The sequence below is a fragment of the Callorhinus ursinus genome, unplaced genomic scaffold (assembly GCF_003265705.2).
Source record: "Callorhinus ursinus isolate GAN/ISIS: 27379988/994484 unplaced genomic scaffold, GSC_fseal_2.0 scaffold15, whole genome shotgun sequence".
In the NCBI taxonomy this organism is placed as follows: domain Eukaryota; kingdom Metazoa; phylum Chordata; class Mammalia; order Carnivora; family Otariidae; genus Callorhinus; species Callorhinus ursinus.
Window position 1 is genome coordinate 3,741,343 of NW_027397077.1, and position 20,999 is coordinate 3,762,341.

Sequence of the window (20,999 nt, forward strand, 5' to 3'; positions counted from 1 at the left end):
AGCACGGACTTCGCATTGGTCAGGCCCCGGTGGCTCCGAAGAGACATGACTAGCGAAGGAAATGGTACAAATGCCGCTGTCTTCAGTGGGCTGCCTGAGCCAGACCTACTTCTTGCTCCCCTTTGTTTGCAAATAACCCTCTGAGGTCCTGACCAGTGATTATGTCCATGGCCAGCCAGCAGGGAGTGCGGGACATGAGAGCCACCGCTTCCTATCTCTTACCCCCAAATTACAAGGGTGCAGGCTGGTCATGTGGATTCTGATGTACAAGGCAGGGGTGGGTAGGGCTGGGTCCCTTATGATCACCAACCAAGGGCTCTCAGAAGACAGTCAACGGAAACACAGGCCACATCACACAGAGACAGAGGCAGACCTTGCTGCTTCAAACAAGCTCATTTCTGGGACAAACTTGAGAGAGCCTCTCCGCTGGTGAGTCATTTGTCTTCTTGTTTATAGAGTTCAAAGGCAAGTACTAACCTCAGGTTGCTGGGATCCTCTGATCCCTGCCTGCGGTGCAGTGTGGGGTAAAATGCCCAGGCTTTAGAGCTCGGCTGCTCTCGGTTCGAATTCTGCCTCTGCCCCACGACCCGAGAACTGGGAAGTGACTTAGCCCAGTTCTGGGCACAGAGCAAGTGCTCGTAAGCTGATGGGATTGGTAGTGTCCTCCCGGGAGACGGGAGAGTCTAGCCACTGGCCACATCTGTCCGCCGAATAATCTCTGATTCTTGGTTTTCATTTCTTTCGCGTTATAATTTAGAACACAGGCTCTCAGATAGTTCTCTTGTTTCTTCTCCCCACGTAAGTCAATATACCAATGCAAAAACTTCGGAAAAGGTAGAAAAACATAAAGGGAGAAGGGAACTAAGTCATCTTGAATTCCACAGCTAGAGGCAAACTGCTGATAAATTCTGGGCGGTTTTTTTTTTTTTTTTTGTTTTAAAAAATATAGTAAAAATTGGGGGGCTGGCTGGCTCAGTTGGTAGAACATTCGACTCTTGATCTCAGGGTCATGAGTTCAAGTCCCACGGTGGATGTGGAACCTAATTTAAAAAAATATATATATATACACATATATACATATCAAATCACATAGCTCATCGTGGATTCTTTTTTAATTTTGGGGGGGAGAGGGAGAGAGAGAGAGAGAGAGAGAGAGAATCGTAAGCTCCCCACACCCAGCAGAGCCCGACGTGGGGCCTGATCTCAGGATCCTGAGCCGAAACCAAGAGTCTGATGCTTAACCGACCAAGCCGCCCAGGCGTGCCATCATCGTGGATTCTTAAACAAGGGTCCACAGAATATGTGGCAGAGGGACTCAAAGGGCTCACAAGCCCTCAGAAATGCAGGCAGGTATGCACATTACTTCTGAGGAAAATGTCTGTGGTTTTAGGAGACTCTCAAAAGGGTTTACGATCGAGGAAAGTTAAGAATCATGATCCATTTTACATCCTTTTGGGCATGTGCTCACTGTGACAGCAAGAGCCAAAGCTAATTGTGCACATGTACTTTGTGCTTCCACTGCTGGGGGTCGTGTCAATGTAGTACATTCTCCAGAATCATTTAAAGCACTTCCTAAACATTTGAGTTATCTTCTATTTTATATCTGAATTGCAATTTGCTACTTTATTTATTATCAGACATTTACACTGCTTCCAAAGTTGAATATATTACTTTTTTAAAAAACTGCAATCAATCAACATAGGACTTTGGCTATAAAAGATAAAGACAGGAGTGATTTTAACATTTCTAGAAGGGAAACTAATTTTTTTTTAAAAGACTTATCCACTTATTTTAGAGATAGTGACAGTGACAACATGAGCAGGGAGGAAGGGCAGAGGGAGAGGGAGAGAGAATCCTGAACAGACACCACACTGAGCGGGGAGCCCGACATGGGGCTCGGACTCACAACCCTGAGATCGCAACCTGAGCCAAAACCAAGAGCCAGATGCTTAACCCGACTGCGCCACCCAGGCAGCCCAGAGGGAAACTAATTTTCAGTACTCAATCTGCACAGAACTGTGCAGTCCTAATCTGTTAGCATAACATACCCGATTACAAATGAGTCTGCACGGGCCCTTTGAGGAGACGTGTTAATGTCTGCAACAGCTTTAACAGGATTTCTTATAAACAGGCAAGAGTCAGGCAGTTAATAATGGAGATCTGGTAGTACTCTCAAGGAAAGCAAGGCCACTCGTTTCATAGTCTAAGTGATGAAGCGAATGTTTTTGTGTCCGCGTGAAGCAGCACCACATACACACCCCCCTCTGACCTACTTAACCCAGCAGCCCACTGGGGGGGGGCCTGAGGACTACGGCTGGCCTATCACCCTTCCACATCTCACATTTTGCAGTCTAAGAGCAGGGACCTTTCACTGAGTAGTCTCATCCCAGAGGTGAGGTCCTTCCCTGGAGAGAAAGCGTGCCCTGTCCCCACGAGGACCGAGGGGGCAGCGCCAGGGCTGATACCATCTCCACTCAGGACAAGAAGTCTTCGTGTAGATTAGAAAGGAGACATGATCTCTCCTTGGACAGGCCCTTGAATGGCCAGTTGACATTCTGACTTCGCTAAACCAAATGCCTGTTTTTCTTGAGACTTCTTAAGGTTATTAGCAGGATATGGCCCTGGGTCACCAGAAATGAGCCGCTGTGTGCTGAGTTATCTGCAGGTCAGTGGCCTGGCACCCTGCCACAGCCGCCCCTGCTCCCACACCACAGTACCTCACCCTCATGTTCTGTCTGTGCTCCTTGGCACGGTCACGGGGCAGAGGGAAGGGACGGCCTTGAAAGGCTGGGAGCCCCAGGCAGGAAAGGCAGCTCTTTGGTTGTTGCTACAAGCCTCGCTGCAAGGCTGGCCCCTGGCCCCGCTGCAGCAGTCCACCCATCTGGCATCCCATTTCAGCCAGATCTTCCATTTTTAAAAAGAAGACCCCTTGGGCCTAAGCTGCCAGTCATACGAGCTAAAGTAATGCCCCCTTCTGGGGAAGTGTTCCTTTTTAAAAGATCCCCGAAGATGAGGAAGTTTTCCAGAAACCAGGCTGTGGTGGTGGAATGGGGCGTGCCAGGCATGAAGGGGCAGGCTGGGCCAGGCTGTGAGGACAGCTGCCTGATTCCCTGGCCGCGGCCAGCTCCGCCACGGTGCTGGCCAGCCTGCTGCTTTCTGGGCCTGGTTTCTCTCACATCCAGATCTAGGCAGTGGAGGGCAAGGAAAGACAGGATGCACTGTCTACCCAGGCAGACAAGTCCTGGTCATCCCCCAAGCCCCTTCTGGTCTCCAGAAGTCTCCTCAATGCACCCCCCCGCCAGAGGGGGCGGATACTTCACCTCAGTTTCCACAAAGAGCAGGGGTCTAATTTAATAGAAAACGAGGCACAGGATGGGCAGACGAGGGCAGGCCTGCCCACTACAAAGCAATTCCATACTTCCAGAAAGGCAACACCCCCACTCTACCACATGGGGACCTTTGCTTTCAAGACCAGTCGTGCGCACAGGATTTTCTGGACTGTGCGTGGGGTGAGTTACGTGTTGTCTCCCAGGTGGGTGAGAGCCTTGGGATTTTAGGGCTAATGGGGGCGCCTGGGTGGCTCGGTCGGTTAAGCGTCTGCCTTTGGTTCAGGTCACGATCTCAGGGTCCTGGGATTGAGCCCCGCATTGGGCCCCCTGCTCGGCAGGGAGCCTGCTTCTCCCTCTCCCCCTCCCCCTCCCCCCTGCTTGTGCACGCACTCTCTCTCATAAATAAAAAATCTTAAAAAAAAAAAAAAGGATTTTAGGGCTAATTAAGGGCCCCTCGTCCTGTCTGAGCAACCACCCCTCAGCACTGGCTGTCTCCAGTACACTGGGCTGTGCTGTCACTGAGCAGAACGTAGGTGGGTTCAGGAGATGACTATCTGCCCCCTAAAAGTGGGGCAACAGGACTGTAGGAGAACAGAAGGTGTCCCCCTCGGCCCCGACTATAATTCCTGTGTTTGCCTCTCAGACGTTCACGAGAATGCGCCCCACGGAGGAGAACGACTACGTGGAGCCCGGGTTCTTCAACACTTCCAGTGACGGCAGCCAGGGGCACAAACGCTTCCTGGAGTTCCGCAAGTTCTTTCTGCCTTCCATGTACCTGGTGGTGTTCATCTGTGGCCTGCTGGGCAACTCACTGGTGCTGGTCGTATACATCTCCTACCAGAAGCTGAAGAGCCTGACGGATGTGTTCCTGATGAATCTGCCCTTGGCTGACCTGGTGTTTGTCTGCACTCTGCCCTTCTGGGCCTACGCAAGCATCCACGAGTGGGTCTTTGGCAAGGTCGTGTGTAAAACCCTGCTGGGCATCTACACTTTGAACTTCTACACGTCCATGCTCATTCTCACCTGCATCACCATGGACCGCTTCATTGCAGTGGTTCGGGCCACCAAGGCCTACAACCAGCAGGCCAGGCGGATGGCCTGGGGCAAGGCCATCTGCTTGCTAATCTGGGTGATCTCCCTGCTGGTTTCCCTGCCACAGATCATCTACGGCAACGTCCATTATCTCGACAAGCTCGTCTGTGGTTATCACAATGAGGAGATTTCCACTGTAGTTCTTGCTACCCAGATGACACTGGGGTTCTTCCTGCCACTGCTCGCCATGATGGTGTGCTACTCAGTCATCATCAAGACCCTGCTTCATGCCCGAGGCTTCCAGAAGCACAAGTCTCTGAAGATCATCTTCCTGGTGGTGGCTGTGTTCCTGCTGACCCAGACGCCCTTCAACCTTGTGAAGCTCATCCACAGCACGAGCTGGGAGTACGCCACGATGACCAGCTTCCACTACGCCATCATCGTCACAGAGGCCATCGCCTACCTGCGGGCCTGCCTTAATCCTGTGCTCTATGCCTTTGTTGGCTTGAAGTTTCGGAGGAACTTCTGGAAACTTATGAAGGACATTGGCTGCCTCCCTTACCTGGGGGTCTCGACTCAATGGAAGTCTTCCGAGGATGCTTCCAAGACCTATTCTGCCTGTCACAACGTGGAGGCCACCAGCATGTTCCAGCTGTAGGCCTTGCCCGGGCTTGGGAGAGCTGCTCAGGAGCTTGCAGGAGCACGGCTGTGTGCTCTGGATGTGATGAGGGAGGCTTTGTTTATGGCTTGCGCTTTCTCATGGAGAAGTCACCCCACCCTGTAGCTGGTGTGGGACGCTGCTTCTCGGGCATGAACACATTCTGCTCTCCTCTTCAAGCCCCAGGCCTGAAGCTCAGTGCGTCGGGCGGAGGGGAAGCTCTAAGAACCGGAAGGGCTTTCCTTCCTCTAGCCCCAAGAACGCTGGCTCCCAGGGAATGATGTGTGACCCTTAAGACCTTAGGTTCTCCTTCCTGGGGACTGGGACTAAACGCTGAAGAGGGGAGCCTGGCCACACAGCCGCTGAGGGCAGGTGATACTCCAGGCTCCCCAGTTCAGAAGACTCCTCTGGTCACTGGGAAGCAGGGAGATTAGAACAGCCATGAAAGCGAGTCCTGGGCCGCATGGCTGGGACCTCAATCACCAGGCACCTGACAGAAATGAGAACAGAAATGAGGCTCTGCCTCACCTGGGGGCTGGGTGTCTCACCTTTATATAGAGAGATGCTTATATTCTCTCTGATTAATCCTGGAAGGAGGAACACCAGGGAACGTGAATGGGCCCAAACCAATTAGCTGAGGATTCCAGGGGTCCACAGAACATTAGGAAAATGTGCAAGGCAGAGTTTAAGACGATCGTGAATCTAAGCGGCATTTCTGAAATGTATTCTTTGGTGGGTTTGCTCATTTAAAAACCAAATTGTCCAATGCCTGATACACTCAACGCACATATAATCATGTATCAGTATATATAGAATACAAATACGCCTGTATCAAACAGCATATGATTTTCATGACGAAGAAATAAAACCTTTTTAAAGTCTCTAAACTATGTTTATCCTTAGGCACATTCTACTTTATTTTTTTTTTTAAAAGGTCTTATTTATTTGAGAGAGAGAGAATGAGAGAGAGAGCGCATGAGAGGGGAGAGGGTCAGAGGGAGAAGCAGACTCCCCGCTGAGCAGGGAGCCCGATGTGGGACTCGATCCCGGGACTCCAGGATCATGACCTGAGCCGAAGGCAGTCGCTTAACCAACTGAGCCACCCAGGCGCCCCAGGCACCTTCTACTTTAATGTGGTATGCCTGGAATATACCGAAAAGTGATTACTTATAGGCTCGGAGCATAGGAAGTTAAAATTGCAAACTCTCAGGGCACTGCTCTATCAAGGAAATGGAATATACCAGTGATCACTCCTTCACTGTGGCTTTCAACCTCCTGACCAAAATGAGAAGTACATTTGTGTAACCTCCTCAGTATGGTCACAGGATGAGGCAATTCTAAATGTCAGGCACTTGAGTATGTTTCTTAGATCCTAGCAATCTGCTCAGTAGGTAAAGTTGCCTTTTTGGCTCACGCGTCACAAAACCACTCACCAAAATGGAGAGAACCGATCGCCAGCCGTGAAAGCGAGTGCACAGGGCGGTGGGCCAGACGGGGCTTAGCAGTGTGGCTCTGGGGTCCGGACTGACGGGAGGGGAATCCTGGCTCAGCTCTCACTCGTTGGCTAGACCAGTTGGTAATCTCTTTAACCTCTTTTGTTTTGGTGAAACGTGGGCCGTAACGGGACCCACCTCTGGGGGCTGGCGTGGGGAGGGCCGCAAGGACGGCAACAGCGGCATGAGAACCAGCGACACACCGAGGCCGCGGGGCGTCCTTTGTGAGCTGGCAAGGCGCGAAGGGTGTGCTCCGTGCCTCCAGGGTCGTGTGGCACGTCCCCTACACTCTGGTCCAGCTGCGCAGGCCCACACGACCCCCCCCTACTGTCTCCCGCTCGTGCCTAAATGCACCCATGAGAGCAGTTGCTTCCAGGGTCCCCAGGCCACGTGGACCCAGAGCTTCCTTGCTCAACAAAATCTGCCCTTTCTACGGTGACAAGGCTGACTTACATCGTCTTTAAATTGGCTTCAAATACAAAACAAACAAAAACACACACAAAAAAACCAGGAAAAAAAAACTGGCCTCAAAGTGGGAGTTTCTGTCACCATCCTTTGTGGGTTCATCTTGAGGGTCAGCACTTCCGCTAGCGAGGCCACCAGCCCCTGGCTTCCACAAAACGAGACAGAGGCCCTACCTGGAAAGGAGGATGTGAGAAGGCAGGCAGCCAGGGGCCCTGCGGTCACTCAGATGCTGGCTCAGTGACTGCTCCAGCTCTGTGCATCCTTGGGCAAGCCACTCAGCCTCCCCAAGCCTGGTACAGCATCCACACCAGACCACACCCTCCCTCCAGGACTGCTCAGGAGGCCTGGACAGTGCACTAGGAGGGCCAAGCTGGGGGCTGCCTGGCCACGGCAACAGAGGGGCAGCTGTGGGGGTCGCTGGCTTCCCCCTAACCAGGTGCCTGCCAGGCTGAGCCAAACAAGACCGGGCACCCATCAGGCCGTGTCCCACCCCGGGCCTGTGTTATACGCCTTCTCTCTAGGCTCCCTGCAGAAACGCTGTGCCCGTCCTTCTACAGCTTAGGAAAGCCCAGGACGGCACAGCCATGGGATCTTCCTTTACCTTCTCTGTATCCTCGGTCACTCACTGTCCCTGTATCTCTGGGCCCTTATCTGCTACACCCGAGAGTAGATATTTTCCCAAGCCCTCCCCTGCATACACAGCATTACCGCCAACAGAGGCGGGCACAGTGCACAGAGGTTACAGAGCGCTGTTATGTCTTGACTTTGTTCTGTCCACGTAACAGCCCCATAAAGGGCAAGTTCCCAGCCTCAACCCTGCTGGGCTCCTCCCCTTGACTCTGCTCATACACACCAGCACATGATGGGGTACAGGTGTGCGGGGGCGCGGTTCGAGGCCCTGGACGGCCACACTGTCTGAGACGCGGTGAGCACAGGGGGACCCCGATTCCAGGGGCTGCCTGGGAGCCAGAAGCCCAGGTGACTTCAGTAGGCATTCGGGACTGAGGCACAGGGGCTATAGGAAGTAAGGGCTGGAGCTGCCCCTGTGGGCCGCGGGAGGGCAGGGAGCACGGGGTCCAGGAGTGGAGGGGCCGCTCGCTCTGACCTTCCCCACCAAGGGCCCCTCCAGGCAGGGCCCGTTCCGGGGGCCCAGGCCTCCACGGTCTGGGGTAACTGCCAAAACCGTGCGGTGGGAGGCCTCGCACTATCATCCCCATTTTTCAGGTGAGGAAACTTGTTCAGAGAGATGAATACCTGCCGAAGCTCACACAGCGGAGCGAGGGCTAGGCCTCCAGGGAGCAGCCTCTCTCTCTGCTGGCCAACGGAGGGCTCCTGCAGCTGATGGACTCGAGGTACATGCCAGCTCTGGAGTCATCATCAAAGGGGAGATGTTGGGTTACCCCAAGCACAAGGCGGCTTTCTAACCTTAACCATCCTTACCATATCCTGTTCTCGTGTTGCTTCTGAGATGCAGGCATCACATCTCCTGGCTGGTGACAAACCCACCATTGCCCCTGCAAAGCACTGTGACCACGAAGGGCCAGTCATGAAGCAATTACTGGCAAAGGGGCTCGAAGGCGCAGGGACAGTCTCTACGAGTTTGGCTCAGTATCACTGGGCATCCGCGTGGTCTTCCTTGGAGAAGGACCGGGGTACTAGAGACAAGGTACAGGACACAGCTCAGCCCCTGACACCACGATGCATGTAGAGCATCACAGACACAGTGTGCCTCCACGGAAGGCTTCCCAGGCGCCAGGCCCGGGGCTCAGCACTTGACGGCATACGGTCTGTTTGTCTGGTAACCACAAGGGGAGGCCAGGCCCGGGTGGAAGCTGAGCAGCGGCCAAGGGACCCAAGGCCCAGCCCTGCTACTGACTGACGAGAGCTTTCTGTCTCTGCCTGCCACCTCAGTCCCGAGCACAGATGGACACTTGGTCCATGGAGAAGGCTTGGGGCGGGCCTGGATGAGTGTGGGGAGCAGGTGCCAACAGGCATGTCTGGAGGGCTCTGAAGAATGCCGTCTTTTCTCCCCAGGTGAAGGGGCTGTGCTTCTGTTTCTTACCACCATCTTAGCTCTGAACCACGTCGGGGGCGGGGGGGGGGGCGGTGGGCGGTTGCTCAAGGGTGTGGGGACCTCTCCCTGTCCCCTCCCTGTGCCAGGAGGGGCGAGGCAGACAACTTCATCAGCCTAAGAATGTGTCCATGTGGGGAGGAGGGGACATGGGGCAGGGGAGGGCGGGCAGGCTTCTGATGTGCAAATGGGGAGGTGGGACCCAGAGAAGAGAACTGAACTCTTCAGAACGAACCTGCAGCCTGTGGACGGAGGGAAGGGCTCTGGGCTCAAAGCCTAGCGCTGACACTTACAGCCACGTGACCTGGGGTGGCTTCTCTGGCCTCTGGAGGCTTCCGCAGCTTTAGCTCCTATGCCTGGAAGGGTTGGGCGGGGACTGAGCAAGGCCACATGTAGAAGCGACCGGCATAGGGAAGGGGCCTGACAGAGTTGCTTTCAACAACACTGCTGCCAAGCAGCCTTCTTTCCTTCAGGGATCTGGACACACATGGCGCTTAATCCCTTCTGGCTCACTTCTTACTTTGGACTTGCTCATTTCTTTCTCAAAGTTTCCTGTCAGGGAGGCTTACACAAATCCAGGGCTCTAGACAGCTCACGCTTTCTCAGAGTCCTGGTGTTTCGGATTGGTCTTAAACTCAGGAAGCAAAAGAACGTATGAGAGAACTACTAGAGACACTTGGGTCTTCTCTAACGTGCAGAGATGGTGTGTGAGGGTGCAGGCCCTTAGCTGACTGTGAGGGCAGGCTCCTCCCCCAACAGACGGAGTGCAGGGACTGTGGGCTCCCAACTGCCAGGCCCGGATCCACCCTGGAGGCAGCAGGCCAGCACGCTGGCCGTTTCCTTTCCCTGGAACACTTCCTGACTTCCCAGGACCAAAACACAGATATTTGTCAGCGGTCAGAGCGCCTTCTGTTTTTGTTCTTACTGGGACAGGGGAGGGGTGATGGAGGGAGAGGGCTGCAGGGGGTCGCTGAGGCTCCAGCCACGCTCCCCTTACCAGCTACCCACCCAGCAGGGGGTACGGTGGCCAGGTGATGGCGGAAGACTGCCTCAGTGCTGCTGGAACAGAGCAGGCCCTCGGGAGAACGCTGCGGGCTGTGTGGTCAGGGGGTGCTTCAGAAGGGGAGGCAGGGGGTTCCAGGAAGGAAAAGGCAAGGTCCAAAGCCGAGGAAGCAACAGTGCGCGGGGGCTGATGGGCTGGATGATCGTGTTGGCGCTCTCTGTGAGGCCACAACAATGGGAGTTCAGTCACCCTCTCGTCAGAGAACAGGGGAGGGTGGAGGGGTACACTTAAGCCTAAACTGTCCTGCCCTGAGAGCTTCATGAGGATTAAATATATCTCCTCCTCCCACACAGCAGACACCCTGCTGATTAATTCCAGCCTTGCTGAATTCTGGGCAGGAAGAAAGGGACAGAGATCTCAATGTGGGTGTTGGCAGGAGCATCACGAAACTCCCCAACTGGAGGGAAAGTGGGTAAATTCTTTCTTGGCTTTTGAACAGTGGGTGCTTTGCTATAGAAACTGCATTCAGGCCCGAACACCAGAGGCTGAGAGACGCTGAGCAAGGCTGCTGTGGGGAGCAGGGTGGCGGGGGAGGGGCTTGGCCTCTCCCTACAGGTCCCCGGGGAACAAACGCGACTCGACGTTCCAATGTGGTGGCACTTTGTGTGGTCATTTCATTCCTCACAAATCTTGTTGGAAAACAGATGAGCGGGCCAGCAGGGGGTAAGGCTGAAAGGGCTGTCAGGACACAGACACGCCGGGGCATGCACGCACAGCCGGGCGAGGGTGTGAAGAGGCAGAGAGCGGGCGGCCCTCTGCAAGCCAAGGAGAGAGGCACCAAGAGAAGCCCACCCTGCCAACACCCTGACCTTGGCCTTCCAGTCTCCAGAACGGTTCCGAGCACTGTTCTGAGGCACTTTGCCTTAAACACAGTCGGCCAATCCTGCTTCCAAAGTCTCACTTTCCCGGTCCTTTAATCAGAAGGCACAAGGACCCAGCACTCGGGGGAGCACGCAGGAAATAAAGGCGAGGTCTACTCACTGTTCGGGCAAGTTTGGGTCGAGGGAGTCGGTTTCGGTGGGTGTTTCAGGCAAGGAGGAGCCGGACTCCTGGATCTGGCACAGCTCCTCATCTGTGATGATGTCAAACACGGCATCGTCTGGCGGCCTGCAGTCAGCGTCTACACCCGGGCCACAGAGGCAGATGGGGAGAGAAGAGACACACACAGTGATGCGCAGGATGGGGAGGGCGCGCCGGGAAGTGAGGGGCTGCTGCTGGGCAGGATGGGCCACCAAGACTCGCCCTCAGGGCCCACTCGACCTACAGCTGTTCTGTCTGGGTGCGAGAGAAATGGCTGCCAGGACATTCCAGAAAAGCAGCGGGGACTACAGGTAAAACTGCACATGCAACCTACAAGATTTCTCTTGTTGGTTCCTCAGTTGGGCCTTAAAGAGATTTCAAGCTCTTAGATATTCTCTGAGGCCTCTTATTTAGAAGAAGAAGAAAAAAAAAAAACCCGTCAAATCCTTATCAGGCAGGAACCTAAAAAAAGAGTAAACACACTTCTGTGCTGCTGAGTCTTGCTCCCTAAGACACAGACACGACGTTCGTGCCTTTTTGAACCAAGATTCTGTCTGCCCTGCATTTTCACCTCCATCCACTGGGGGATGGGGAAGAACCTCCCTCTGCTCAAGGTGGCAGCGACCACTGTGCTTCTGACCCGGGGCCTGGTGTCTGACTCTGCAGGCCACTCAGGAGGAAGGAGGCTGGATGGGCACTCCTGTGCCGGTCACCCACCCGCAAGTACTCTCTTGCCTATGTCATGAAAAATGTGACGGTAGGCCTGAGGTGAAAGAAAGGCAGAGAGAAGGAAAGACAGAAAGAAATGCAGACCGACAAGGGGACAGGAAATGTCAGAAATCAAAACAAGTGACCTCAGTACTCTGGCACAGTGCCACCCTCTGTCTTCGCTGTAACACCTGCCAGTCAGGGCAGGGGAGCGTCCTGGATGGTTTACCAAGAACAGTTCATGCGGGCTACAAGTTCCCAGCTGGCCCCGCCGCAGGGCTCCTGGGACAGGCCATGCTTTAGATGGAACATCCTCCCTCTTGTCTGAGGTCTGCGTAATGGAGGGCTGGAGACACAGGCTGAAAAACAGGACCAAGGACTGGTTTCTTTCCATATGCCCAGCCACGCTTCTGAACCTGCCTTCTGAGGCTGGCAGAGGGAAGGAAGGAAGCACAGGAAGGAAGGGACAATGAGCATCAGGAGAGAAATCAAAGAAGACTTAAATGGAGAGCTATACCATGTTCATGGATTGGAAGATTCAATTTTGTTAACATGTCAGCTCTCCCCAACTCGATCTAGAGACTCAATGTGATCCCAATCAAAATTTCAAAGGATTTCTTATAGAAATTGACGTTAATTCTAAAGTTTATATGGATAAGCAAAAACACCTAGAATAGCCAACACTTTGATAAAGAACAAAATTAGACGACCTGCTCTACCTGATTTAAAGGCTCATTAAGAAAACCACAGTGATCTCAACCGTGTGGTATTGGTGAGAGAAAAGGCACGTGGATAAATGGAATAGGAGAGAAATTCCAGACACAGACTCCACTGATTTTTGACAAAGGTGCAAAGGCAATTCTATGAGAAAAGAACAGACTTTCAACCAATGGTGTTGGGACAACTGGACAACCATATGCCAAAAAAATGAATCTCTATGCACAGCTTGTGGTATTTACAAAAGTTTAACTAAAAATGGATCAAAGACCTAAACTATGTAATTTTTAGAAGAAAACAGGAGAAGATCTTTGTGTCTTTGGGTTAAGCAAAGATAGGATACCAAAAGAAAAGAAAAAAAGTTGATCTGTAAGGGGAAAAAAATGGAATGGACTTCATCAAAACTAAAACCTTCTGCATTTTGAAGAACATTTTTGCTCTTTTTAAGAAAGTGAAAAGAGATTTTTGATTGGGAAAAAGGTGTTTGTAAAACACGTATGTGATAAATAACTTCTATCCAGAATATATAAAGGACTCTCAAAACTTAAGAATTAAAAAAAGAATTTTAAATGCGTTTGAAGAAGATACAGGAATGCTATGCCCAGTACATCCCACCATCCCTGAGCAGTTCTTTGTACCAAATATAAATAATGGGGCCTGGCAACTTCCTTGATGATCCAGTCAAACAAAAGCGGAGCTAACAGTATCTCTGAAGGCTGGCTGAACTGCATCCAGGCAGAGGCCAAGGAAGAGTTCATAGGAACGGGCTGCAGAAGGTGGTGACGCTTGAGCAAAGACGAGACCCCGCCATCTCGACTCTGCCCCCCTGGTATTCTACATCCACAGTCTGGTCCATGAGAGGACAGCGTGGCCTGCTCTGCAGGACTGTGCTTGGAGCAGGAAGTGCAGGAACCAGATCCCACTTCCTCTAACTGAGCAGAGTGAAAGGATGAGGAGAATACATCCTCCTTGGTCACTGAGAGACAGTGTGAGCCACAGGGAGAAGGTGAAGGATGTGGTCATTTCCACATACAACTTTTGGCCTTTGGTTACTTTGGTAGAAGGGTTAGGTATTGGGGCTGAGGCTCTGGAAACAGTATTTTCCAAGGTGTGGGGTACATTCCAATGGTAGCGTGTAAGTTAAGAGGTACACAGACCTCGCATTAAATAACACTGAATCATACCAGGAGAAAGGTATTCCCTTTTCAATTCTCTTTCAAGCCTCATTACATAAAAAAGAAAGTCTCAAATTGGTGCAATACATTTTTAGCACCTCTTTAATGCCTAAGTTTAGAAAACCTTGAATTCAGCCTGTTACAGCTAACTGGCCCCACTGGGGTAGTGGTGATTGGGGCAGGGGGGTGGCACCTAAGAAGACAGAGGGCAGGAGCAGGAGCCCAACCTTGGCCTCTGGCAGCCTGGGGCCCAGTGTGGGCTGGCGACAGTGCAGGGCTGGGCTCCCCCTGGCTGGTGCCGGAGCTGGCGCTGTCAGGCGATGCAGGGCCATCACTGAACTTCCGGAAGCAGGCTCGGCAGCAGCGCTCCTTCTTGCCACTGCGCTTGGTCAGGACGTAGTTGTTGCAGCAGTAATAACAGAAGATACGGCCACAGACCCTGGGGTGAAACGAGACGGGCCGTGAGGGTGATGCACCGCGGGTCCTGTGATCTGCACTGGGCTCTAGATGCCACGTGGCTCTCTTCAGACTTGGCTCTGCCCCCACTGAGGAGTGTGGCCTTGTGGTCAATCTGATAAGATTTCAATAAAGCCATCTTGATACGGCCACTGGGAGAAAAGGTTTTATTTCCCAACGTCCTGGGAGGCAGGGGGATAAAGTATGTGGCTGAGTCCACCTTCTCTGCCACAACAACACAGGGGTACATTCCATGCCTCAGGGGCTGAGGCTCTAAGGGACCAGAGACCCACCTGGGCCTGTGCTGACGATATTCCATCTGCCGTGGCCCCAACCAAGATTTATTTTGCCTACCCTTCTTTGGGCCCTAGGAGAGTCTCTGCTGTCCACGTTCCCCCAGCCAAGCCTCCACCCCCGCTCTCCCTCAGCTTCAGTAATGCCGCTTTCCCTCTGGTCCCTGCAGGCTGAGGGAGGCCAAGGGTTGCTGGTCTCTGGGTGCTCCACAGCCCTGTGGGTCCCCTTGACTCAGCCCATACCCCTGTATCAAACCCTCTTCCCCTTCAGGGATCCCCACATGTCCTGCTAGGACCCTGCCTCATACACCCCCTCGCCTGGTCCCCTTAGGACCCAATGGCAATGTGCTCTTCCCAGACAGCGGCGGGGCCCATGCCTGCCGGCGGTGCCTGCTTTAGCACCTTCGCTCTGGTGCTGGGTTCCACCCACCGACCTGCAGTGGTGTCGCCGCACCATCCAGCTGAACTCTCGCTTGCAGTCCTGACAGTGGCTCGCCTCCGGGTCTCCGAGCCACCTCTCCTCAGCACTGAGCTTCTGTTGGAATTCCAGGGCATCTGATTTCTGCCAGAGAGCATCCTTGTCCCTGAGACAGAGCCACATTAGAAAAAGGAAGAATCCGTGAAAACAGGATGATCTCCGATTTATTTCCAAAGTCTGATTCCAAATTTCCCTAGACATGGAAGGAAAATTTACTTTACTTGGAAACACGCCCACTCTAGGCCTCGTCCGTCCCAGGCCTCGTCCGTCCCTGGCTTTAGCCCTAGACTCAGCTGATGGCATGCGTGTGAAGGCAGAGTACGCCCATGATGTATGTACGCCTATGAGGGTCACACACTGCTAGGTGTCCACACGACAGTGCGCATGGTCGCCTGGAGTGGAAGCTGTAACAGGCTGTCACGGTTACATGACAGCCTGAGTGCTGTGAGCCCGAGGACCACGAAGGTACTGCCCACAGAAAACTTAAACGTGTTCAGGAACCTTTATGTGTTTATGCTTTGTTAAAGTAACAAGCGATCATTGGAGAAGACCAAAGATTTCCCCGCCTGAGAGTCTGATGGGATGTTAATTTCCCCTGCCCCTCAGAGAGACAGTACGCACTCCAGGAAGCAAGACTGAAGGAAGAGGGAGGCTTTTCAGAAAGGTCTGGCAGTGTCAGAGCATGCCCGATGCTCCAGAGCCGATGGGCACAGAGGCTTCTATATTGCTGCTCATGGTCATTTTCGAGGCCTATGGCTTCTGACTTGGGAAGGTTTTGTTCTTTCCGAGATGGAGCCCCAGCCACCATCCTAAGGTAACTGTAGCCCCAGCAGCACCTCAGTCCCAAACACCAACACCAGATCCACTGAGGTCCTATGAGAAACTGACACCATCGCCAGCCACAGACCGCTCCCCTTAAATACAAAAACCAAGACAGGGGCGCCTTGGTGGCTCAGCTGGTTGAGCATCCGACTCCTGGTTTCGGCTCAGGTCATGATCTCATAGGTTGTGAGACTGAGCCCCGAGTTGGGCTCTGACCTCAGCGCAGAGTCTGCTTGGGCTTCTTTCCCTCTTCCTCTCCTTCCCCCCTTGGCCCCTCCTCCCTGCTCTCTTTTTCTCTCTTTCTCTTAAATAAATCTTCAAAAGCCAGGACAAAAGCCAGGAATTGACTGGCTCTTCAAGGATGCTTTAAGTTGTCAGGAAGCAGGACGACTCACGCCCTGGACCAGCATCGTCCTCCCAGCTGGTTCCCAGCCCATCCCTTCTGTCCCCTGGAGGCCAGGTACCCACACCCTGAAATGGGGGAAGCTGTCAGGACCAGGGCTTTTCCATCCCAGACCTCAGGAAGATGTCTGAGTTCAGAGGTCATAAATGCCCTGAGTTCCAAGTCTGCGAATTGATGACATGATGTGGGCAGAGGTTTTACACTTCCAAATACCACCAGTTTGCAACCCCAAATGAATTAGTAGCTTTAGGCACTGCTTATCCATGGCTGCTAACATCGCAGGGAACGGGCTCATCAGATCTTATGTGGCTCTTGAAAGAAAGACCCAAACTATAAACCAATTCTCTGAAGCGTTCTTGAGAAAATTCTGAGCCTGGGTCTGAGGAAGCCTTTAGTAGAGCAGTGGTTCTCAACTCTGGCTCACGGATGCCTGGACCCTACTCCGATAAGTTCCAAATGGGTTGGTCTGGGCCAGGTCTGGACATGGGTATCATTTTAATAGCTGCCCTAGTGATTCTAATGTGCAGTTAGGTGGGGAGAACCACTGCTGTGGTTTTAACTAACAATTTACAGGACATATGAAGGTTGGAAGAACATGTTAAATGGCACCATGGGGATGCAACCAGCCAAATCCAGGCTGTGGGAAACTCGATCAGATACATGACCTGGCTTCCTCAAAAGTACACTGCAAAGAAAAAAACAAGTTAGAGAGATGGTGGCCAAATCACAGGCTAAGTAAGAGAGATCTAACATAACACCCTGCAACGTATAGATCTGATCTAGAGCCTCATTAGAGGTATGCTCATCGGAAGTAAGGCGATCTGGGAAGTTGGGCCCTTCGCCTGTGTGGCGACAAGAGTCAGGAGCAGAGCACGCGTGTCCTCTGGTTTCTGAGTGCCCTCCTGGCCCCGCTCAGACACTTACATTGGCTGTCTGCTACCTGCGGGCACTGGAGTTGGGGGAGGCCTGGTGCTGGGGGAAAGCAGGATGGAGGAGAAGGGGAAAGGGGCTCACGAAAGAGGGACAAGGGACTGGAGAGCTTCCCAAAGACACGAGACATCACTTACTGTCACACCTGTGGCTAAACACACAGAGATTTTGAAAATAATGCCCCAGCACTATGACAACACAAACCCAGCTGAACACTAGTGGGAGCAGGGAAATCTACTCTTCAAGGCTGCCAAGGGCCTGGGAGGCCCCCGTCTGTGCGGGGGAGGGCCTCCACAACATAACGCAAGCAGACACGGGCCCATTTCCCTTGAGAGGCCTTCCAAGAGTAGCTGCATTTCTTTAAAGAGAAACTCCAGCTCAGAGGAGGCCCCCAGCCAGCTGTTGGTGCCGACTCTCACCTGAGCAGCTCAATCAGCCGTTCCTCCAGGTACTGCTTGGTTCTAGTCAGGTCATCCAGGTCCGCGAGCATCTTCTGGTCATTCTTCTCCCGGTTTGTCACCTCCTGGCAGAGTCTGTTGTAATACTCTTGGATCTTTGCCATGGCTTTTTCAAGTTCCTTCTGGGTCCTGGTGGAGAAGTGGGAAGCTTACTGATTAGCCACTGCTTCCAGCTTCCCCCGGGCCTCTGGGCTAACTCGGGCCTCTAATGAGGGGTCCTGCTACTGTCTGAGCCTTTTCCTTCTCGCAGTGGGGGGCGCCCCTCGGCACGACCCACTCACAAGTTGTGCATCCCCCCGGCCTTCAAAACTCCCCTCGCACCCCCAAACTCTTCACACGCCACCCCCCCCACATCAAATACAATGGGCATTCTGGGAGAGCCGGCGACCTCAGGCTGCTAGGAGCACCCCAGGTGAGTCTGAACTCTGCACCACTTGGTTTGGGGGCAGGGGCTGAGGTCATGGGTGGTTTGCAAGAGGAAAATGGAGTTGGGATAGAAAGAAAACAGGTGTATCTCCCTGGAGGTGATCACACGGACAAGGACCTGTCTCCCACGTGTCTTTGGGGCTCTGTGCACAGGGCGTGGTGCTGGCTACCCAGTGGGCACTCAGTGGGCACTGCCAGGTGCTGACCCGACAGCCCGGAGGCCTAAGGAGCTCTGTTCCCTCGGCTCAGTCTATGGCCGAGGGCTGGCCGAACAAAGCGTGGTCCTCCTGCCCTTGCCTACTCTACTTGCAGCTCGCCTGTCCCCAAGGGCAGTGGTGCTCCAGGAATGCTCTACAGACCCCAAGGACCAGCAGGGTATTCGTAAAGCCTCCATTAAACACAGGGCTCTGCAGAGACTAAGTAATCTGTATCTAATCCAGCCTTCCCATGCCCAGTATAAAGCTGTCGGAAGGTTGTTCATGAGACACTGTCCACCAAAATGATCTCATGGGTGTACACATGCGCGTGCATGCACACACACAGTGAATAAAGTAAAACCCAATCCAGGACAGACGAATTATGCAACACTGAACAGCTAAAACAATGGCTCTGAGATCTTACAAATAAGTACTGTCATAGCATTTTCCTAAAAAATGCCACCAACTTAGGAGGTTCTTGCTATTTGTATCGTCACGTGAATACGACCTGGGCAGCCAAAGCCCTACAGCGTTCTGGAAGAATCAGGTGAGAAGAAATGTGCATGTTGGGTTACTGAACACCCAACATGCTCTGGATCTCCCACTGAGCCTGGACCCGCCCCCCCCCCCCCCAACCCGGGGGGGGGGGGGGACGAAGGGGGGGGAGAAAAGGTAAAGGCTTGGGACAATCTGGTGTGCCAGTCTTTGCTGGGGGCACACAGGTGACTGGGCGGCAGCATCCCTGGCAGGACTGCCTTGGCCTCCTCACCAAATGGTGGGCTCACGCTCATAACTCCAGGTCGCCCCCCAGCCTGAAGATGAGGGGGCTCAGGGAAAGCTTGGGGCTGCACAAGTAGGGCCATACTCCAAGGTCAGGACAACTGTGAAGGGTGCCAGCACGATGTCTGCAGGCAGACCAGCCGGCCTGGTGCCAGGCACACCGGCTCACCTTCACTGGGCACGTGCTTGTGAGACCCCCCCCCCCACCCCAGCCCTGCGGCCTCTCATTTCATAAAGGAAACCAGGAAGAGCTCGAGTCACAACTCGTAGCGGGGAAACACACACACACCCACCCACACACCCTAGGACCCTAACACGAGACCAGACACAGAAGTATCTGTGCGCTTTTCAGGGTAGTTGTTGCGGAAACAGACTCTGGAGTCAAGCGGCCCGGGTCGCACCTCCCACCACCGCCCACGTGCCGTCAGACGCTGGGAAAGCGACTTAACTCCTCTGAGCCTCACTCTCCTCATCTATAAAATGGGGACAGGTAATAATTTCCTCAAAGGACAGTTAGGAGGAAAAAAGGGACAAAGAGATGCAGTGTTTAAAATGGTGCCTGGCCCATTGGAGGCATTATTTGTTTGCTGTTATCATTACCACTATCATATTGCAACTTTTATTTCATGTCAGCTCTTCCAAAGCAGAAGCGTGCCCTGCATGTGGGAAAATGGCATCAAGAAAGGCTCAGCAGCTGCCTGCAGGGGGGTGAGAGGCGGGCTGCCCGCCCCTGTGGCGTGCTTCTGGCAAAGTGCCCTCCGAGTCTGTGGCTTCTCTTTCAAGAGGACTTCTTTAACCTGCTATGAGCGGCTGAGTTTCTAAATGACTGCACCAGACACCCACTTCCCTGAAGCCTCCCTCTGTGGCCGGGGCCCTGTGGGCGGGAACTGCATCACTAACCTGTCCAGGCTGTTGCGAAGGGCAGCCCCCTCCTCATCCTTCTTCTGCATGGCGGCCTGGCTCTCGGAAAGACGCCTGCTGGTGCCGCGCAGCTGCTCTCCCAGATCTGCCTGGGCAGCCTGGCATGGGACAGCGGGGAGAAGACAGCCGACTGGAGCCCGTGCCGCAGGCCAGAAAGGGACTGGTGGGTTCTCCGCCCCACCTGGCCAGGTCACTTCTAACTGGAGAGGGTTTTAAGTTCAAGAGCCCGAGAACCTTTGAGTGACCCACTCCTGTTTGTAATCCTATCTGTCAAGTATTACTTGCAACTGGCTGGGGAGGTTGGAGGAGCGGCAGCAGGAATCAAATCTCGGGGTGGGGGCGGAGGTGGGGCGGCAGGTGGCAGGGAGCGGGGTTCCCTGGAGACGGTGACTGCAGCAATCCCCCCCCCCCCCCCGTGAGCCCCCTCGCTTCAGGACCACCAACTCAGGCATGCCTGCGGAGGCAGCTAAGAAGGACACCTCATATCCTGTGCACACGGCTGGCTGAGAAACACATCTGGCGGCTCTAGCTGGGTGTCCGGGAGGCAGAAGGGGCTGAGATGCAAGCTCAAGACGTCCACAGAGGTGAACGGATGGGAGCTTTGGCTTGGGGATCGGGAGTCTTGCACACGACCCTTCTAAAGGGTCCAGTGCAAACCAAATTAGACCCCTCTCCCTGACAGGCCCGCACCCTGGGGGTGGGAATGACCAGGCTGAGTCGGGCACGCCAGTCTTCCCCGCCCAGGCGGCCAGGCCGCCGACCAGCATGCTCCCCAGGGCCTACCTTCAGCCTCTCCACCGCCTCCTCGGCGGCCTGCAGCTGCCGGCCTCGCTCCTCAAGCTGGTCCCTGAGGCTCTGGCACTCTTCACTGGCAGTCTGGAGATGATGAGAGAGGGCTTGTGAAAGTGGGGTCCCTGCATGGAGACCCCCTCAGCCCATTCCCCCAGATGGGTAAAAACAAGCTACCTCTCTCTGTTTCACCCAACTCAATAAGCTTTGGGCTTCACTGGTGACAATATCCTTTCAAGTTTACTAAGAGACTTAGCTTGGTCCTCACACTTAGGATTTAGTTTCGGCAAGGAAACAAGTGCCCTATGAGCCACG

General features: G+C 53.7%; 2 protein-coding genes across 13 annotated transcripts in view; one reads left to right on the top strand and one right to left on the bottom strand.

Moving 5' to 3' along the window:
• FYCO1 (FYVE and coiled-coil domain autophagy adaptor 1) overlaps positions 1-20,999 on the bottom strand; it is a 73,410-nt gene that overhangs the window by 23,271 nt on the left and 29,140 nt on the right. For 6 of the 12 annotated variants that reach the window (XR_012380866.1, XR_012380865.1, XM_025885582.2 and 3 more), the window contains exons 9-14: positions 20,679-20,771; positions 19,875-19,993; positions 17,533-17,700; positions 14,915-15,064; positions 13,959-14,170; positions 11,093-11,231 (exon numbers count right to left, since the gene is read on the bottom strand). Coding sequence is in view for 7 of the 12 variants with exons in the window: in XM_025885582.2 (XP_025741367.2) it covers positions 11,093-11,231; positions 13,959-14,170; positions 14,915-15,064; positions 17,533-17,700; positions 19,875-19,993; positions 20,679-20,771 (881 nt within the window). In the remaining 5 variants the exon portion in view is untranslated. The other 6 variants (XR_012380868.1, XR_012380867.1, XR_012380869.1 and 3 more) reach the window with 6 other exon arrangements.
• Positions 328-5,906, top strand: CXCR6 (C-X-C motif chemokine receptor 6). The gene is made up of 2 exons (XM_025885584.2): positions 328-429; positions 3,973-5,906. Exon 2 carries the CDS (start codon positions 3,985-3,987, stop codon positions 5,017-5,019), a length of 1,035 nt encoding a protein of 344 aa, XP_025741369.1. The 5' UTR covers positions 328-429; positions 3,973-3,984; the 3' UTR covers positions 5,020-5,906.